At 46.6% G+C, this 18,478-nt stretch overlaps 1 protein-coding gene across 3 annotated transcripts in view; it reads right to left on the bottom strand.

Annotated features, from left to right (window-relative positions):
• The window catches only part of ITGA3 (integrin subunit alpha 3), an 86,595-nt gene that overhangs the window by 21,783 nt on the left and 46,334 nt on the right, over positions 1–18,478 (bottom strand). For all 3 annotated transcript variants that reach the window (XR_014557430.1, XM_083709128.1, XM_083709127.1), the window contains exons 4-15: positions 15,785–16,034; positions 14,020–14,109; positions 13,483–13,690; positions 13,185–13,378; positions 12,092–12,180; positions 11,181–11,314; positions 8,408–8,494; positions 6,305–6,372; positions 4,778–4,914; positions 3,925–4,071; positions 819–916; positions 464–629 (exon numbers count right to left, since the gene is read on the bottom strand). Coding sequence is in view for 2 of the 3 variants with exons in the window: in XM_083709128.1 (XP_083565254.1) it covers positions 464–629; positions 819–916; positions 3,925–4,071; positions 4,778–4,914; positions 6,305–6,372; positions 8,408–8,494; positions 11,181–11,314; positions 12,092–12,180; positions 13,185–13,378; positions 13,483–13,690; positions 14,020–14,109; positions 15,785–16,034 (1,668 nt within the window). In the remaining variant the exon portion in view is untranslated. The remainder of the gene's footprint in view (positions 1–463; positions 630–818; positions 917–3,924; positions 4,072–4,777; positions 4,915–6,304; positions 6,373–8,407; positions 8,495–11,180; positions 11,315–12,091; positions 12,181–13,184; positions 13,379–13,482; positions 13,691–14,019; positions 14,110–15,784; positions 16,035–18,478) is intronic.

Raw genomic sequence — 18,478 nt, 5'->3', positions numbered from 1 at the left:
TCTCATATATATATATATATATATATATATATATATATATATATATATTCCTCTTTACAATATACCGTATTTTTCGCTCTATAAGATGCACCAGACTACAAGAGGCACCTAGTTTTGGGAGGAGGAAAACAAGAAAATTTTTTTTTTGAATCTCAGAAGCCAGAACAGCAAGAGGGATCGCTGCGCAGTGAAAGCAGCAATCCCTCTTGCTGTTCTGGCTTCTGGGGTAGCTGCGCAGCCTGCATTCGCTCCATAAGACGCACACACATTTCCCCTTACTTTTTAGGAGGGAAAAAGTGAGTCTTATAGAGCAAAAAATACGATATATATTCCTCTTTACAGTGTTTTGTGTACTTCTTTCTTTTCAAATCACTTTATTGCTTCATAATTTTTTTTGGGGGGGGGGAATCATATATATATTCTCCTTATTTTTATATAAAAAGGGAGGGGTGAAGTCTCTCACCGGCCGGACAGAGGAAGGCAGCAGAGAGGGCGGGAACGTGATGTTGAGGAAAGCCTCATGAGCATCTTCTCCATTCGTGGGTGATGACGGTATATTTGTGACGCTGATGCCCAGGTTCAGCTTCTTGACATCCCGGCTGTACTGCAACACCTGCATCCCATTCCGCCTGCATCGGGGGAGATGGCACAGATGGGGGGGTGACCAGAGGCAGAGCAGGGCTGTCCACCCACCGACCTACCTACCTCCTAGTTATCTCTCTGGAGCTGCCAGGGAAAGAACGTCAGACGTGCAAAGTCTGCGTGCTGCTGCCCCTAGTGGCGAGCCAGTGAGGGTGCAAAGGGAACGCATTTCTCACCTGGGCAGCTTCTGGTTCTGGTCATTTAAAAAGACAGCCTTAATCTTCAGGTTGCTGTTGCATTTGTTGTCTGTTCCACATTGCTTCTTGAACTGAATCTGAAAGCGGTAGAGTTGTTGCTATTGTTACAATCAATTTGGGGGTTTTTTTTATTTCTGTACCAACAATTATATACCAGTAAACCACAGAAAGTATCAAACTAGTACCTATACATACAATAATAATCTATATACAGTGGTACCTTGGTTGTCAAAAGGCTTGGCTCCCGAACAAATCGGCTTCTGAACGCTGCAAACCTGGAAGTGAGCGTTCCGGTTTGCGAACGTTTTTTGGAAGCTGAACGTTTGACAAAGCTTACAATTAAGTCCAGAAAGCTCCTGCGGCCAATCAGAAGCCACGCCTTGGTTTTCGAATGGTTCCGGGAGTCGAATGGACTCCCGGAACGGATTAAGTTTGACAACCAATGTGCCACTTGTACTACCACAATATTTCGACTTGCTCCATTGCTTTATGTGAACAAGGCACACCGGCATAGTGTAGCTGATCTAACCAGCTGGAGTAAGAGGCTTCCCATGCAGTCCTACCACCCTGGACTGGATCTACAATGATCTGGAAAGCGGTATATATATAAAAAAAGTAGTCTAGTTCTCAATGCAACTTTACATTGATGATTGATCGCTGCTCCACAGCACCCTCTGGTGTTACATTTTTATAACGCGTTTTAACGTTTTAACTGACCGGTGTAGATTAGTCCCTGATTGGCTACTTGGTTCACACATAACATTAAGCCAAACCATTGTTAAGCATGAACAAAGGAGCGAGCAGGTATTTGGGGACTGAGAGGAAAAATTGCTGTCTCTCAACTACCCAGAGCTAAGCCGCATCTTGGCTTAACCATTACATCCAAACCTGCAAAAAGTCAACAAAAACTATTTCTCAATCTTTAGGTAAGAAGGTTTGTATGTGTGCCACAGAGGTGAGAGGTGTATCAGTGAATGAAACCACTATGTTATTTTGGAGCAAGCCAGCCAGTCTCTCCAAAGCCAGGATTCACCTAGAGTAGTTGTGATGGCCACTGTGACCCCATCAATCATCGAGAGAACTAAGAGCTGCTGGGATGTGTGGGTGGTGTAAATGGCAATATGTTGCAAGCAGGGCCAGACTGAGGTTTGATGAGGCCCTAAGCTACTGAAGGTAATGGGGCCCTTTATATGTCCTTTGTCAACAACAACTTGTCACTGCTTTTTGTGTTGAATATATGCTCTATGGTAATTTATGGACCTAATAGGTATCTCAAGGCATTTGCACATGTTGCCATGCAGCCAGCCCATGCAGAATGTAGGCACCCTATACATAGAAATGAGGAAACCAGTGATATTTTAGGGAGCAGGCTAGCAGGTGAGGCCCATTACTTGCATCACAGGAATCTACACAACACAAAACACTGTTGCTATATGTAGGTTTCATTTTATTTGTTTTGGAAATGTATATCCAGTTTTTTTCCTTTACATTTTTTGGGGGCTCCCAAGAGAGTGGGGCCCTAAGCTTACTTGCAAGCCATCTTGAAGATCAGTCAACTGAATGGCAGGATATAAACCATCCAAACAAAATAAATATTGCGCTGTGAAGAGTCTCCCAAATTTTGGCTAGCCCACTTGACATATTTGATGCGAAACACGAGCACATGTCAAAGTCATCGCACGACGACTGCACAAATGCCAGCATCACAGCAAACTAGTCCACCGGCAACTCATTTTTCAGGATGTTATTTTATTTTGTCTTTAAAATGATGGTGAACAGGCTTTCCCACCAGATGGTGCCAGAGGGCAAACTGGATGCTGGATCTATGAAGGCTGATGATGAGAAACCAGAGACGATTTCTCACAGATATTTGTATGCGTTTGTACATATGGGTGTGCATGCACATAACTCACCTTAGTGTGCATGTGTTACCCGTTTGCAAGAGACCCCGACCTGCAGTTTGCTTAAACTTAAGCTGCTGGACCAAATTTAGGAATTTGCACAGACATTCTAACTGATGAGGGGGAAGGAGCCAGCAAAAGGAATGTTGGCAAATAGAACTGGCAAAACTAATATCAATTATAAGGTATCAGTCAAATCAAAAATTTAAAAAGGAATGGAAATGTTTCAAAGATTATACATTAAAGTATTGTTCTAAGAAGGATATGCTAATATGCTTACAATAAAAATGTAAAGTATATGTGTGAACTGCAAAAGAAAAGAGATAAAAAAGGACAAATAATGACATATTTGGAGAATGCAAGGATAAATGTGGAGATAGAAATTTAAAGAAGTCAAATTGTGGTGGAGGGAAGCTGCGGGTGGGTGGGGGGAATACTGTACCACAAGTATGTTTGTTTTCAATGTTTTCTAACTGTGTTTTTCCCCCCTTTGTAAATTTCTTTTTTTCTGTTGGTGTTCTGTTTTTGCTGTATTATTTAAATAAATAAATATTTTTTTTTAAAAAAAAAAGAACGTTGGCAAATAGAGCAGCGCCTGCGGCATAACTGAAAGGTCGGTGCAATTAGCAGAAAGTGGGGAGATCCTAGGGGCAGAAAGAAGAGCAGTAGGGGGAAACCGAGCTGTCCAGTCATACTGAGCAACCCAGCAGAAGGCAGAAGGCTGTGAGGTAATATGGCGTCCGGCACGTTTCTGCTGCGCCACTAGACGTCCGTGCCGATAGAAAACTTGAGCTCTCATTAGCTCTCTTAGCATAGTCCTAGCAGAGTTCAGCAGCGGGAGAAACTGTTGCCATGTGTGGGTAATAAATCAGACTGAATGCAGGCTTCTTGCTTATCTCCAACAGTCTTTAATGCGTAGAAAAACATCGTAAATCAGCCTGGCGAAAGAGCAGGCATCCTTCGCCTCTCAGTCAAAACCGAAAGAGAACTCACACACAGAGAAAGATTCCCGTATGTGAATATAACCACGCCTCAGAATGTGAGACGTCACACAGAACTGTTTAACCCTGTAAGTTCTGATTCTCCTCACAAAGGCAGGGGGAGGAGACAAAGAAATTGAACAGCGAATGAGCTTGTGCAAAGTGGGGGAGGGGAAATGCTTTGGATTACTGCATGGCGCTCACCTCGGTCTGATTCTCACGGGACTGATCCTCGTTCAAGACAGGAAACGCATCGAGCGAGCGCAGGCCCAACTGGAACCTCATGGGCTTCTCAGCAAGGGAATAGTTCATGGAGAACGCAATGGGGTGCAGCTTGTCTCGCATGTCAGCCTGCAGAGCAAGGGAAGAGTTCATTGCAGAAAGCCCTCCACCCAGTTCTGAGTGATTGTACTCTGTCGAGGAATTTGAAAGCTCAGAGGGTCATCTCCAGGGCCATCTTAATGCGACACTGCCGCTGCCATGCCGCTGCAGGAGACCGATCCACGCAGAGGCTTGGGAGTGAAGTTGCGCCCCTCCCAAGCCTACTCGGGAGGAGAGTGATCCTCACAGAGGCTTGGGAGGGAAGGTGCACACCCACCAGCCTTATGGTTGGCGGGGCACAGCTGTCGGGCATGCAGGGAAAGGGGAGGGCGCTGGCAAAAGCACGCAGATCCCCCACTTGCTAGGGCGGCCCTGAGAGGCTGGCGCCCTGGCTCAATGCACCACTAAGCCCTATGGAAAAGACGGCTCTGGTCAGCTCCCTTCTTGCAACCCACAATCACATTTCTGCAAAATAATCAAGGTACCAGTGTACAATGCAGATTATTCTAGTAGCAAACACATTATGCCCAGTCCTGTTTAGGGAAGCTTTTAATGTTTAATAGATTGTTGTATTTTAATATTCTGTTGGAAGCCGCCCAGAGTGGCTGGGGAAGCTCAGCCAGAGGGGCAGGGTATGTATGTATGTATGAATGAATAAATAAATAAATAGGCAATGTTTCGCTCACTCCCAGCTATCCGAATGCATTGCTTAAATTGCCCGCTGCCCTCGCCTTACCCGCAAGAGGACTTCCAAGGTCTGACATTTCTCCCTTGGCATGGAAAATTGTCCCTTGTAGACTGCGGACTGCGTCCTGGCAAAATATACCCGAGGTGGACGGCGGTCCTGGTCAGCTTCCACCATGTAGTTCAACTCTGAAATGAGATGCAAAGGGGAAGTGACAGGCTGGGGAAAACAGGCCGGAGGCACTGCCAAGACTCAGCAGGCAAACTGAGGCACATGTGCACCCCACTCTCTCCACCCAGAAGCAGCCTGTCCCATTTTGCCGCCTGAGGCAAAACAGGAAAGCGCTGCTCCCGTCGTCTCCACCCCCCATCCTGCCGAATCCTCACTTACCGGGGGAGCGTGTGTTGGATAAATTTAAAAAGGGGTTCCTCGATTGGAGGTATCCCTCCCAGAAACCAAATCGAAAAGGATGCAGGCTCCAAGTGAAAACAGAAGCCTTTATTGAAATACAAACAGTCAGAGGGATGGCCTCAAAAATAAGGAGGTGGTGGGGAAGAATCGCACGCAAAGCAATGTTTCTTACACCCTTGGTGATTTCATTTCTCCAGTCAAAGGATTACAGCAATCTCGGCAGTTGCCACCAAATGTTACCATTCTGAACCAATCGATATCATTTTAGTCTGCAGGATCAGCCCAGGTTGTAACATCCTGTGATTAAAATCATTTTTCAATGTCTTTAATAAGACTTTGGCTCATTTTCCTGTTCATTAAATGTCTCCCACTATCCTCTTTTGTCGGCAATTCAAGATTAATCACAACGACCATGCCTAGACGATTCCCTTCTCTTGCGTGCAACGGCTGCCATAGATTCTAACAGTTTATGTTTTTTCCGTGTTCTGTTAGGGACATTTGCTACATACAGTGCCTGAAAACAACCAGTTCTGTACTGTAAAAAAGTAGGCAGGCACAGGCCTTTTCAGTGTGAGCCGTAGAAAAGAAAACGGAATAACCAAAACGATACAGTTTATGAAATTATTGTTTTCTCCATCACTTGGCAGCTTCTGGCGAGATCTCGTGAGATCTCGCAGAACTCTCACGAGATCTCGCCAGAAGCCGCAGCCACCGCTGTCACGTGACCCCAGTGGAAGCAGGGGCGGGCTGTGTGCCCGTGGGGTCAGTGCCCTATGGGATTCTGCCGCCCGAGGCATCTGCTTCACTCTGCCTCCACCTCAGCTCGGCTGTTGTATTCTGGGCCTAAGCCCCTGGTAAGGGCTGGGTTCAAGTTGAAGTTCTGAGAAAGCTCCAGAACGGAAAATGAGCTCTGGGTGCGATTTATATATTTATCTATCCTTCAATTTCTGCCCTGCTGTTCCTCCCGAAGCAGTGCTGGTAACGGTTTAACCTGAACCCGGGAAAAGGCAAGACTGAAAGAGGAAGGTGCCTCTGGGCATATCTGGAATGCCCACATACATTTAGGAGCGACAGTTCAAGCTCAGGTCTTGTGCAGCTGCCAGAGGATGAGCCCCTGAACTTCTCTCCTGAAAAATAAAATCCCTCTCAAATGGAACTTCTACTCACTTATGGTTTCCTTGTATGTCGGGTTTCCCGCGCTTTGGGAATAGGAGAAGCAGAGCTGCACCTTGATGCTGTTAGTCGAGGAGGTGGGGAGGGAAAGGAGAGAGAAAGAAAGAGAGAAATGTGATTGACCTGGAAATCTTGGAGCAGGATGAGATGGGAGTAAACACAGATTCCTCCAGGCAGGGGTGTAGACCACATAACACCAGTCTTGAAAGACCTACATTGGCTCCCAGTACGTTTCCAAGCACAATTCAAAGTGTTGGTGCTGACCTTTAAAGCTCTAAATGGCCTTGGCCCAGTATACCTGAAGGTGCGTCTCCACCCCCATCGTTCTACCCGGACACTGAGGTCCAGATCCGAGGGCCTTCTGGTGATTCCCTCATTGCGAGAAGTGAGGTTACAAGGAACCAGGCAGAGGGCCTTCTCAATAGTGGCGCCCTCCCTGTGGAACACCCTCCCCCCAGATGTCAAAGAGAACAACAACTACCAGACTTTTAGAAGACATCTGAAGGCAGCCCTGTTTAGGGAAGCTTTTAATGTTTGATGCATTACTGTATTTTAATATTTTGTTGGGAGCCGACCAAAGTGGCTGGGGAAGCCCAGCCAGATGGGCGGGGTATAAATAATAAATTATTATTATTATAATTATGGAGCAATATGCATGCCATTCTGAGTTCCTCACAGAAGGAAGGTGGATATTCATACACAATAATAATAAAAACCCAAATAATCCCAAACATCAGCAGTGGCTTTGGATAAGTCAGCCTTGAGGGGAAAGAATTCTGCAAACGCTTGGGGGTACATTATCTGTTCCTCTTTAAGTCTCCTCTCACCTGAGCAGTAGGATGTTTTCTGAGCACATGGAGATTTGCATTTATTGTGGCACTGCATTGCAAATTATTATTATTATTGTATAACCATAAAATTATTGCATTATTTTAGAAGGGGCGCGGTTGTGACTCTTAGGAAGGAACCCTGCACTTCTTAGTTTGCTACTCCCTCCAGGCAAACCAAAACCGAGCAGTGATCACTTTTTAAAGGGAGGAGCAGAGCACAAACCTATTCTGAAGCCACAGCAACCAGCCTTGGAAGGCTCTACTCTAAACGCCCAGTGTACAATGGCAGCCTAAAGATGTTTTGTATTGAAATGCATTCCTTGGGTGCTTTTGTTATAGGGCTGTGATGAATTTTCTTGAGCAGCAAGTGGTATTTCGGGGGCATGGAGTTTTCTTTGAAAGAGCAGGAGTTCTCCCCCGCAGGAGAGGGAACTCCATTATTATTATTATTATTATTATTATTATTATTATTATTATTCCACAATTCATCCCCTTTCCTTCATTACATATCTTTAGGTGCCAGGCAAAAACGTTTCTCTATAACCAGGCCTTTGGCTGATTGAACAAGTTATGTTCAGGGAAGTTTTTAATGTTTGATGTTTTATCGCTTTACTATTATCATCATCATCATCAACAACAACAACAATTCTGTTGGGAGCTGCCCAGAATGGGTGGGGAAACCCAGCTAGGTGGGCGGGGTATTAATAATAATAATAATAATAATAATAATAATAATAATAATTAATGTGTTTGTGGGACAGAGGGTGTTATTGGTTTGTTTTTGCTTTATTAGGTATTTTGTGTTTTCATTTTATATTTTTATGTTGTCGACCGTGATCTTCAGATAAAGGGTAGTATACAATTTATTAATTATTATTATTAATAATAATTATTGAAATCATCCAAAGGAGGTGACTCTGCCACATCTCTATAAAGCTTGCTCCAGTGCGCTATACTGCTCTTAGCGACAGATGTTTTCTTCATTCACATTTAATCTGAATCCCGCCCTTTCTTGTGTAAACACTCCTACTTCTTGTCCCGCACTCGGCGGGGAGGGCAAACAATTGTTCTCCTGATTCTTTCCGACATCCCCTTAAACAAGCTGAAAATTGGCAGCGTGCTCCCCTTTCATCTTCCTTTCCTTAGGCTAAATATAACCAGTTCCATCGCATTTCTGCCGTCACACGCCTTTCAAAGAGCCCTGGAACCCGGGCAGGCGGGTGAGGAGAAAAAACTGTGAGGAGAGAACATAGAAGGAAGCCTTTACCAAGAGTCTTCGGTACAGCTGTTTGGGTCCAATGTGGTCGGGGTAACCGTGAACGACTTGTCTAAGATGTTGATCACCGGACGGGCTCTGCAGAGAGATAATGAGAAAAAAGGGAAATGAGTGGGGTACTGTTTAAGGATATTATTATTATTATTATTATTATTATTATTATTATTATTATTAATTGAATTCATGTACTGCCCTATAGGGTCGCGGGTGGTGCTGTGGGTTAAACCACAGAGCCTAGGACTTGCCAATCAGAAGGTCGGCGGTTCGAATCTCTGCGACGGGGTGAGCTCCCGTTGCTCAGTCCCTGCTCCTGCCAACCTAGCAGTTCGAAAGCACATCAAAGTGCAAGTAGATAAATAGGTACCACTCCGGCAGGAAGGTAAACAGCATTTCTGTGCACTGCTCTGGTTTGCCAGAAGCGGCTTTGTCATGCTGGCCACATGACCCGGAAGCTGTACGCCAGCTCCCTCAATGAGATGAGCACCGCAACCCCAGAGTCGGTCACAACTGGACCTAATGGTCAGGGGTCCCTTTACCTTTACCGCCCTATACCCGGAGGTCTCAGGGCGGTTCACAGAATAAAATCAAGATATAAAACCACAAAATACACAACAAAAATTAAAACAACAACCCAATAGCCCCCCCCCCCAACAAAACACATCTTAAAAGGGCATAGGATGTAAATCAGATCAAGCAAAGGCCTGGTTAAAAAGGAATGTTTTTGCCTGGCACTTAAAGGTGTACAATGAAGGCGCCAGGTGAACTTCTCTGGGGAGAGCATTCCACAGACTGGGAGCCACTACAGAGAAGGCCCTGTTCTTGTGTTGCCGCCCTCTATACCTCTTGAGGAGGAGCCACACGAAGAAGATGATCTCAGGGTTCAGGTAGGTTCATATGGATTGAGGCGGAGTCCATTTTACATGGAATTTGGTGGTTCTGAACTAATTGAGCTTTGGTTGCACTGGACTGCCATTTGCATCAAGCATATCATAGGACTGTAGCATTGGAAGGGAACCCCAGGGTCATCAAGTCCAACCCCCCTGAAAATCAGGAATTTCAGCTAAAGCATCCATGACAGATGCTACCCAACCTCTGCTTAAAGGCTTCCAAAGAAGGCGAGTCTGCATTCCACTGTCAAACAGCTCCTACTGTCAGAAAGTTTTTCTTGATGTTTCGTCCAAATCTCCTTTCTTGTAACTTGACATTTGCACATCGGCAAGTGTTTTAAAAAGCAGCCTGATTAACTATATGCAAATATTATAAACGTATATAGTATCTACAGTGGTACCTCAGGTTACATACGCTTCAGGTTACAGACGCTTCAGATTACAGAATCCACTAACCCAAAAACAGTACCTCAGGTTAAGAACTTTACTTTAGGATGAGAACAGAAATCGTGTTGTGGCGGTGTGCTGGCAGCGGGAGGCCCCATTAGCTAAAGTGGTGCTTCAGGTTAAGAACAGTTTCAGATTAAGAACGAACCTCCGGAATGAATTACTTAACCCGAGGTACCACTGTATAACAAAGATCAAGTCCCATGCAGTACTATATACCTTTGGCAAAATGGTATAAGTAGCAAAATATAAGTATTTTTAATACAGTTATTTTTTTATTTTGTTTTGTTTTGTTTCTTGTTTGGCTTCTAAGTGGTTATAGTACATATCTGTTTATACGCTGGTTACTTAAGGAAACCTGGAATGTATCCATGCTTAATATCATACGTAAGGTAAAAAGGTAAAGGCAAAGGACCCCTGGAAGGTTAAGTCCAGTCAAAGGGGTTGTGGTGCTCATCTCGCTTTTAGGCCGAGATAGCCGGCATTTGTCTGTAGACAGCTTTCCGGGTCATGTGGCCAGCAGGACTAAACAGTTTCTGGTGCATGGAAACGCTGTTTACCTTTCTGCTGCAGAGGTACCCATTTATCTACTTGAACTGGTGTGCTTTTGAACTGCTAGGTTGGCAGGAGCTGGGATAGAGCAACGGGAGCTCACCCCGTTGCGGGGATTCGAACTGCCGACCTTCCGATCGGCAAGCCCAAGAGGCTCAGTGGTTTAGACCACAGCGCCACTCACGTCCCTATAGTACGTACAATCGTGTGCAATAATGCATATAAAATGCAATTACTGTTTTAGTGGAAATAGTAAAAAAAAAAAAGCTCACCTCATTGTGTGTTGGTGCTGACTTTTAAAGCCTTAAACGGCCTCGGTCCAGTATATCTGAAGGAGCGTCTCCACCCCCATCGTTCTACCCGGACACCGAGGTCCAGGGCTGAGGGCCTTCTGGCGGTTCCCTCACTGAGAGAAGCCAAGTTACAGGGAACCAGGCAGAGGGCCTTCTCGGTAGTGGCACCCACCCTGTGGAATGCCCTCCAACCAGTTGTCAAAGAGAACAACAACTACCAGACTTTTAGAAGACATCTGAAGGCAGTCCTGTTTAGGGAAGCTTTTAATGTTTGATGCATTATTGTATTTTAATATTTTGTTGGAAGCCACCCAGAGTGGCTGGGGAAGCTGGGCCAGATTGGCGGGGTATAAATAATAAATTATTATTATTATTATTATTATTATTATTATTATTATTATTAAGCAATATTTATGCCATTCTGACTTCCTCACAGAAGGAAGATGGATATTAATACACAATAATAATTAAAGCCCAAATAGTCCCAAACATCAGCAGTGGCTTTGGAAGAATCAGCCATGAGGGGAAAGAATTCTGCAGACCCTCAGGGGTACATTAACTGTCCCTTTTTTAGTCTCCTCTCACCTGAGCAGTAGGATGTTTTCTGAGAGTGTGCCCACCAAGAGATCGGGGTAGGCGTTCCCGTCCACATCCATTCCGCCACTGAAGGAGTAGCCAAAGGTCTTGATTCCGGGTCCGACGTCTTCGCCGCTGATAACCTGCAGAGGAGGAGCAAATGAGGGAGGAGGAAGGGCAGCCATCAAAAGGAGAAATATCTATGTTGTGAGCTGTGCCTCAAGGTTGATGATGCCTTGGCCAAGCAGGTTGGGTTGGTGTGGGAGAGAGCAGGACTGCCACTGATGTCACCAGGCCATACCTTGCTTTCAAACGGAGATTGCCTGCAACCAGTGTTCTTCGTCCACACCCTGTTGGACTACAACTCCCAACAACCCCAGCCAGCCTAGTCAAGGATGATGGGAGTTGTAGTCCAACAGCATCTGGGGACCATGGATCGAACAACAGTGGTCTACACAAACAGCTCTCCAGCATTTTAGGCAGGGATTTTGTTTAAAGACAGGTTGTGTTTTGGGATATTCTGTTGGAAGCTATCCAGAGTGGCTGGGGCTACAAAGTCAGATGTGTGGGGTACAAAAAATATATGGTTCTTATTTCCCAGGCCTATCTGGAGATGCCGGGAATTGAACTCACAGCCTTCTGCATGCAAAATATGTCCTCTACCGCTGAGCTATGACTCTTCTGTAGCTGGGGATGGTGCAGATCCATAATGGGCGCTTAGCCTAGAACTGCAGCCCCTGCAGCGGATCCATGTTGTGGGGCCAAGCTCTGCTGAAACCCAGTCCCTGACTTCCTAATGCCTGCAGGCTTGCTGCATTAGCTGCAAAATGTGGGGAAGACATTGCATGCGATCAGAGGCAGTTTCCTTGCCTAGCATGGAGGAGAAAAATGATGAAGAGGAACAAGCAAGGTGAGCTTACCTGCTGGGGCTTATCAATAAGCCCTCCTGCACCACTGTGGTAGATGTAGACCTTCCCTGAACCTTCAAAAGGAGCTCCAACTGCGATATCTATGGAGGAAAGGAGGGAGGATAAGGGTCAGGTGGACTCGTTCGTCGGCTTCCCAAAGGAGGCATCTAAAAGAAACCTACAGCTGTTCTTCAAAACAAATCTCGCTAAAATCTCCCATTGCCAGCAACAGCCTCCAAAGTGTAGAACTATATTCGGCTTAGGCCAAACAACAACAACAATTTCACGAACTCTTTCTGGATGTAGAAAATGAGAACAACAGAGAGAAGGCTAAGCTAAACCTTTTCTCTATGATTACAGTTCTCCATGTCCACGATTCCCTCCTAATTACAGTGGTCCTTGATTCCCCAACGGCTTAGTCGCCGAAAAAATTGGCTCCCGAATTCCACAAACCCAGAAATAAGTGTTGCATTTTGCGAATGTTTTCCAGAAGCCGGACGTTTGATACTGCTTCTGCTTGAGTGCAGGTACTTCCTGCAGCCAATCAGAAGCTGCGCCTTGGTTTCCGAACTGTTTTGGGAGTCAAATGGACTCCTGGAACGGATTAAGTTCGAGAACCAAGGTAAAAGGTAAAGGGACCCCTGACCATTAGGTCCAGTCGTGGCCGACTCTGGGGTTGCGGCGCTCATTTCGCTTTATTGGCCGAGGGAGCCGACGTACAGCTTCTGGGTCATGTGGCCAGCATGACTAAGCCACTTCTGGCGAACCAGAGCAGCACACAGAAACGCCGTTTACCTTCCCGCCAGAGGGGTACCTATTTATCTACTTGCACTTTGACGTGCTTTCGAACTGCTAGGTTGGCAGGAGCTGGGACCGAGCAATGGGAGCTCATCCCGTTGCAGGGATTCGAACCGCCGACCTTCTGATCGGCAAGCCCTAGGCTCTGTGGTTTAACCCACAGCGCCACCGTACCACTGTATAAATACATTTTATATGCATTTACCCCCAAAATGCACATTGTTGCAAAGCAATGTCCCCTAACAGAATGCATTTCCAGTAATGTATGCATGGGGGCAACAGTCGGAGGAGAAAGCCCCCTCCCCACCTTGGAAATCATCCTTATCGACGTCTCCGATGTTGGCCACAGCGAAGCCAAAGGCAGAGCTGCTGGGCCCTGTCAGTGTGATGTTGGGGCTGCTGTGGAACGTTCCCCCCAGGTTCATGTACACGTAGACAGCCCCACCCTTCTCCTCTTTCCGGTCGAAGTAGTAGGGTGCTCCGACAATCAAGTCCTGCCACCTACCAAAAGGAAGAGAGAGAGAGAGAGAGAGGTGTGATCACAGTGCCTCTGCTGGGCAAATGAGACATTGCTTCCCATCAGCTTTGCCGGCCAGCAGACTCACCCGTCATTGTTGAGGTCAGCCAGAGCAATGGAACTGCCAAAATAGGAGCCCACTTGCTCCCCGAAGATAATCAGTTTCCCCTGAAGGGTTGTGGCGCTGTCCGCTGCCATCAGGAAGACTGCTCCCGTGTGGTTAAACCGAGGGGCTCCACTGACTAAGGTGGTCTCATTTTTGCGCAGAACCTCAGTTCTTGCTTCGACTGTGTAGCCTATAGATACGAGGGGAAGTGCATGAGTTCCTTCTTATCCTGATCACCCCCTTTCCAAAAGCATAATTCTCACTCACTGTTGTCTTCCAGTCCTATGCCTTGGAAGTCAAATAGAATCTATTCCGGAAGTCCATTTGACTTCCAAAATGTTCAGAAACCAAAGCACGGCTTCTGATTGGCTGCAGGAAACTCCTGCGTTAAGAAATCTTAGCTAGGGTGGGGGTGGGGGTGATCCTATCACCATGTTTGTATGCGAGTGAGGAAAGAAGGGAGATGTCGGCAGGCAAACTGGGCAGCGGACCAGGAAAAACCATATCAGTTGCAGTTACCCAAATAGCTGTAGCTGTACTTCTGATCTGGATACGAATAATCCTGCTGGTCCCATTCCCGGTCCCCTCGAAGGATCATGTAATCGGTTCCTGTGCCAGAAAGAGGAAAGTTGCGACATTTTAACTCAACACAGACAAAGAGACCCACTGCTCCCTTCCGGCCGGTGTCTATCGAGCCACTTGCTTTTCCAGAGAGAGAGGTCCTGGGTTTTAATCCTGCCTGGATACTATTCCCTGTGTTTCAGAACCCAGACGTGTGTGCGGAGGTTCAGGGGCTCTAAGCACAGAAGAAAAGGAGAGCGCATGTCTTCCCCTCAACTGGGCTCTGCTCGGCCGCTTTTATTTCATCATTTAGTTTACCAGGTAAGGCTGCATTCCTGACCTCGTCCACCCAGAAGTAAATCCCACTAAATTTAATGGGGCTTATTTAACACCGGTCATTGACCACAAGGAAGAGATGCGATGGGACAGGGCTTATTTAGGGATGGGCGATTCTGTCCGTTTCAGTTTGTCTGCTTCTCATTAAAAAATAAATAAATCTCTAGTTCAGAGTTTCCCAAACCTGAGTCTGCAGCTGTTTTTTTGGACTACAGCTCCCACTGTCCCTAGCTAGCAGGACCAGTGGTCAGGGATGATGGGAACTGTAGTCCAAAAAACATTCTAGTTCAGTGTTCGGCCCAGTATACCTGAAGGAGCATCTCCACCCCCATCGTTCTGCCCGGATGCTGAGGTCCAGCTCTGAGGGCCTTCTGGTGGTTCCCTCATTGCGAGAAGCAAAGCTACAGGGAACTAGGCACAGGGCCTTCTCGGTAGTGGCACCTGCCCTGTGGAACGCCCTCCCATCAGATGTGAAAGAGATAAACAACTACCTGACTTTTAGAAGACATCTGAAAGCAGCCATGTTTTTAATGTATGACATATTAGTGTATTTTTGGTCTCTGTGGAAGCTGCCCAGAGTGGCTGGGGAAACCCAGCCAGATGTGTGGGGTACAAATAATAAATCATTATATTATTATTATTATTATTATTATTATTATTATTATTATTATTATTAGGACCCCTGGGGGCCCCAGGATATTCCAAGGGGGCCACAGGTGAAAAGTGTGTAAATGGGGGGGGGGGCTATAGCACAAGGTCAGGGGGCCACAGAGGGAAGTGAGAAGTGAAGGGGGGAATATGCCCCCCCAAAATGGCTGGCTATCTGCCTAGCCAATCACAAACGTGCGTTTTCTTGGAGCAGTCCTGGTTTGTTTCTGGTGGGAGAGGGCTCTACTTTGACCAGTAGAGCCTGTGATCTAGAACCCCCAGGTCAGGTAAGCGTGGTGGTGGAATAGCAATGGGTAGGTCTGGGCGAGCCAGAGCTGCTTGTTGCTGCTGCCACTGCTGGGCCCGCTGGCAGCCTGGGCCTGACTCTGCAAGGCGCAGGGTGCAATCCACCCCAGCACCTAGTGGATCAGGGCCTTTGGATGTTGCGAAGGGATTCAGGGTCTGTCGGCAGCGTCGGCCCATCTCTGCAAGGTGTGGGGTGATTGGCTTCCAGCAGCCCATCAGAAGCTGCGCTTTGGAAGTCAAACGTTTCAGAAGTCGAACGGACTTCCAGAAGGGATCCTGTTCGACTTCAGAGGTACGACTGTGTACGGCCTGCAAATTAATGTGCTTTTGGCAATTTCCCACCTGCTTGGTTTCGTCTCTGGCTGAATTAACCCATTAAGACACACATTTACATGGCGACACAGGAAGGAGGGGCTGAGGAAGTGTCACAAACCTTGCCAGTTGAAAGCACCGGGGGCTCCGAAATAAATGCTGTTGGCGGTGAAGCCGCCGCTGATGCCCATCTGACACATGCCCGTTACGTCCGAGTCACTGTTGGTGTTGCACATCTCGTTGTGGAAATGCTGCCATTCATCCTGCTCCTGAAGTTGTAGGTTGTTTCCGTGGACGTAGCATTTCCCAACCATGCGCCTCTGGTCCTCGTTGCCAGCCCACAAGACTCGGGTGTACCGGTGGGCACAAGCCTAGCAAAGTCAAGCAGACAACGCTTTAGTTTGCGCTGAAACGGGGTGGGGTGAGGCTCCAGCCTTTCCTTGAAGGCACGCTTTCTGTTAGAATTCCTGCTCCATGGTTGCAGTCATGGGATTGTTGTCATTCACATGACGGTATATGTTTGAACTCCACAGAGTGGGAAATGACGAAAACAGGACGTTTGTGTTATTGTTTTCCGTGAAGTGGGACTATTGTCCTTTGTTCTTTTTCTCTTTGCTGTCTGATGCTAGAGAGAGAGGGAGCCATGTTGCAGTGCTCCGTGTGTGTTTATATGTAAATAAAGTAGATTAGCCAAAATGCTGAGTTGCTGAGGTCTGTCACGCAAGTTGCGCAAACTCTGCGGATCCCTAAGTGTGCTGGTGTCTGTTGGCATCGGTCGCTGTGATGTTCGGACTGAAGAAAGCTCTTGAAGCTCCTGAACGATTGGCCAGGAGGGAGAGAACATGCCGGTTGGGCATGTGTCTCTGCCAGGGTTCTACCTGAGTGTAGGCTGAACTCCTGACACTTTCTGCCTTTCTAAGTCCGTTCCATAGCCTTCATCATTCCCCTGACTGCAACTGGGATGTGTTTCTGTCGGGGCCATGCTCACGCAAGATCACGGCACTGCTGCAAGCTCTAGCTCATCCCCAGGACATTCTGGGATCAAATCAGAAGCCCAGATGGCTCCTGTAATTCTGGAAACGGTTGGAGGGTATGCCATACCCTTGATTCTAGGTACTTTGGAGATATGTATGTATGGTCCGTGCATACTCAGCTTTAGCACTGAAAATCTTTCCATAGCCTAAGGTTCCCAAACATTTTTGGGTCACCGTCCCCTTAGTTCCCTAAATTCATTCTCAGTGGCCCCTACCCTATAAAGAGCATCATTCAGAACAGCGGTTTGCACGACTCACTAAAGAAGATAACAACACAACGAAATACAAAGCGGGAGCAATTACTGTATTTTTTCATCTATAAGACACCCCCATGTATAAGATGCCCCCTAGTTTGGGGGACTCAGGTTTAAGAAAATGGGGGGAGACACTATCCGTTTATAAGATGCCCCCTAAATTTTGACATTACTTTTTAGGGGGAAAACCTAGTCTTATACATGGGAAAATATGGCAATTGCACATTTATTCAGAATTCAATTAAAACTATTCATTTGCCCGGGACTGGACTGAGGAGGAATGGTAGGAAGTGCCCCCCCTTCCTGCAACTTCCTGAGAAGAGGAGGACAGTATAGATTTAGAACAGTGGCTTGCAGAAGAGCATAGTTCAGAGGCTGCAAGGAGGAGTAAAGGTAAAGGTAAAGGGATCCCTGACCATTAGGTCCAGTCGTGAACGACTCGGGTTGCAGCGCTCATCTGGCTTTATTGGCTGAGGGTGCCGGCGTACAGCTTCCAGGTCATGTGGCCAGCATGACTAAGCTGCTTCTGGCGAACCAGAGCAGCGCACGGAAACGCCGTTTACCTTCTCGCTGGAGTGGTACCTATTTATCTACTTGCACTTTGATGTGCTTTCGAACTGCTAGGTTGGCAGGAGCAGGGACTGAGCAACGGGAGCTCACCCCGTCGCAGGGATTCGAACCGCCAACCTTCTGATCGGCAAGTCCTAGGCTCTGTGGTTTAACCCACAGCACCAGCTGCGTGTAGAGGGGAGTAGCTGGGAAATATTGGAGGAGGAACAGCAGGAAGAAGGAAAAGCACCAGAGGAGAGACAGCCGACAGACCCAGTGTCCTTGGAATGCATTCATGACCCCCTCCCCCTTCTCCCAGGACCAGCAGGGCATTGAGGGTAGTAGAAAAGAAAGCTCAGAGGCAGAAAACCAGAGAAGATCAACCAACACAAGGGTGACATAGATTAGGTGAGATGGAGGGGGGTGAGACTTTACTTGGAGCAACAGCATTATCAAAGAGAGACTGCATTCCTTTGTCTCTCTCTGTGACTATTGAATAAACCACTTGGTAAGAACTCCTCTTGTTGTTGTTTTTGCTTCTTGGCATCCCACTGTGGGAAGGGGTAGGATTCTCTGAAGCCTTGACATTAGTTTAATTAATCCAACAAATTTATGAACTTGATTCAGTGATACCAGCTTTTCAAAGTCTGGTAGTCATTTTAATGTTTTAATGTTGTATTTTAATCTTGTTTTTAAGTTGGATTCATTCAACTTATTTTTATTATTGGTTGTTAGCCGCCCTGAGCCTGGCCTTGGCTGGGGAGGGTGGGGTATAAATAAAATTTATTATTATTATTACAGTGGTACCTTGGGTTACATACACTTCAGGTTACAGACGCTTCAGGTTATAGATTCCGCTAACCCAAAAATAGTACCTCAGGTTAAGAACTTTGCTTCAGGAAGAGAACAGAAATCATGCTCTAGCGGCACAGCAGCAGCGGGAGGCCCCATTAGCTAAAGTGGTGCTTCAGGTTAAGA

Source organism: Podarcis gaigeae, assembly GCF_964106915.1.
Source record: "Podarcis gaigeae genome assembly, chromosome: 13".
Classification (NCBI taxonomy): Eukaryota; Metazoa; Chordata; class Lepidosauria; order Squamata; family Lacertidae; genus Podarcis; species Podarcis gaigeae.
The sequence above is the reverse complement of the archived record's forward strand: the minus strand, read 5'-3'. Positions and strand labels throughout refer to the sequence as shown.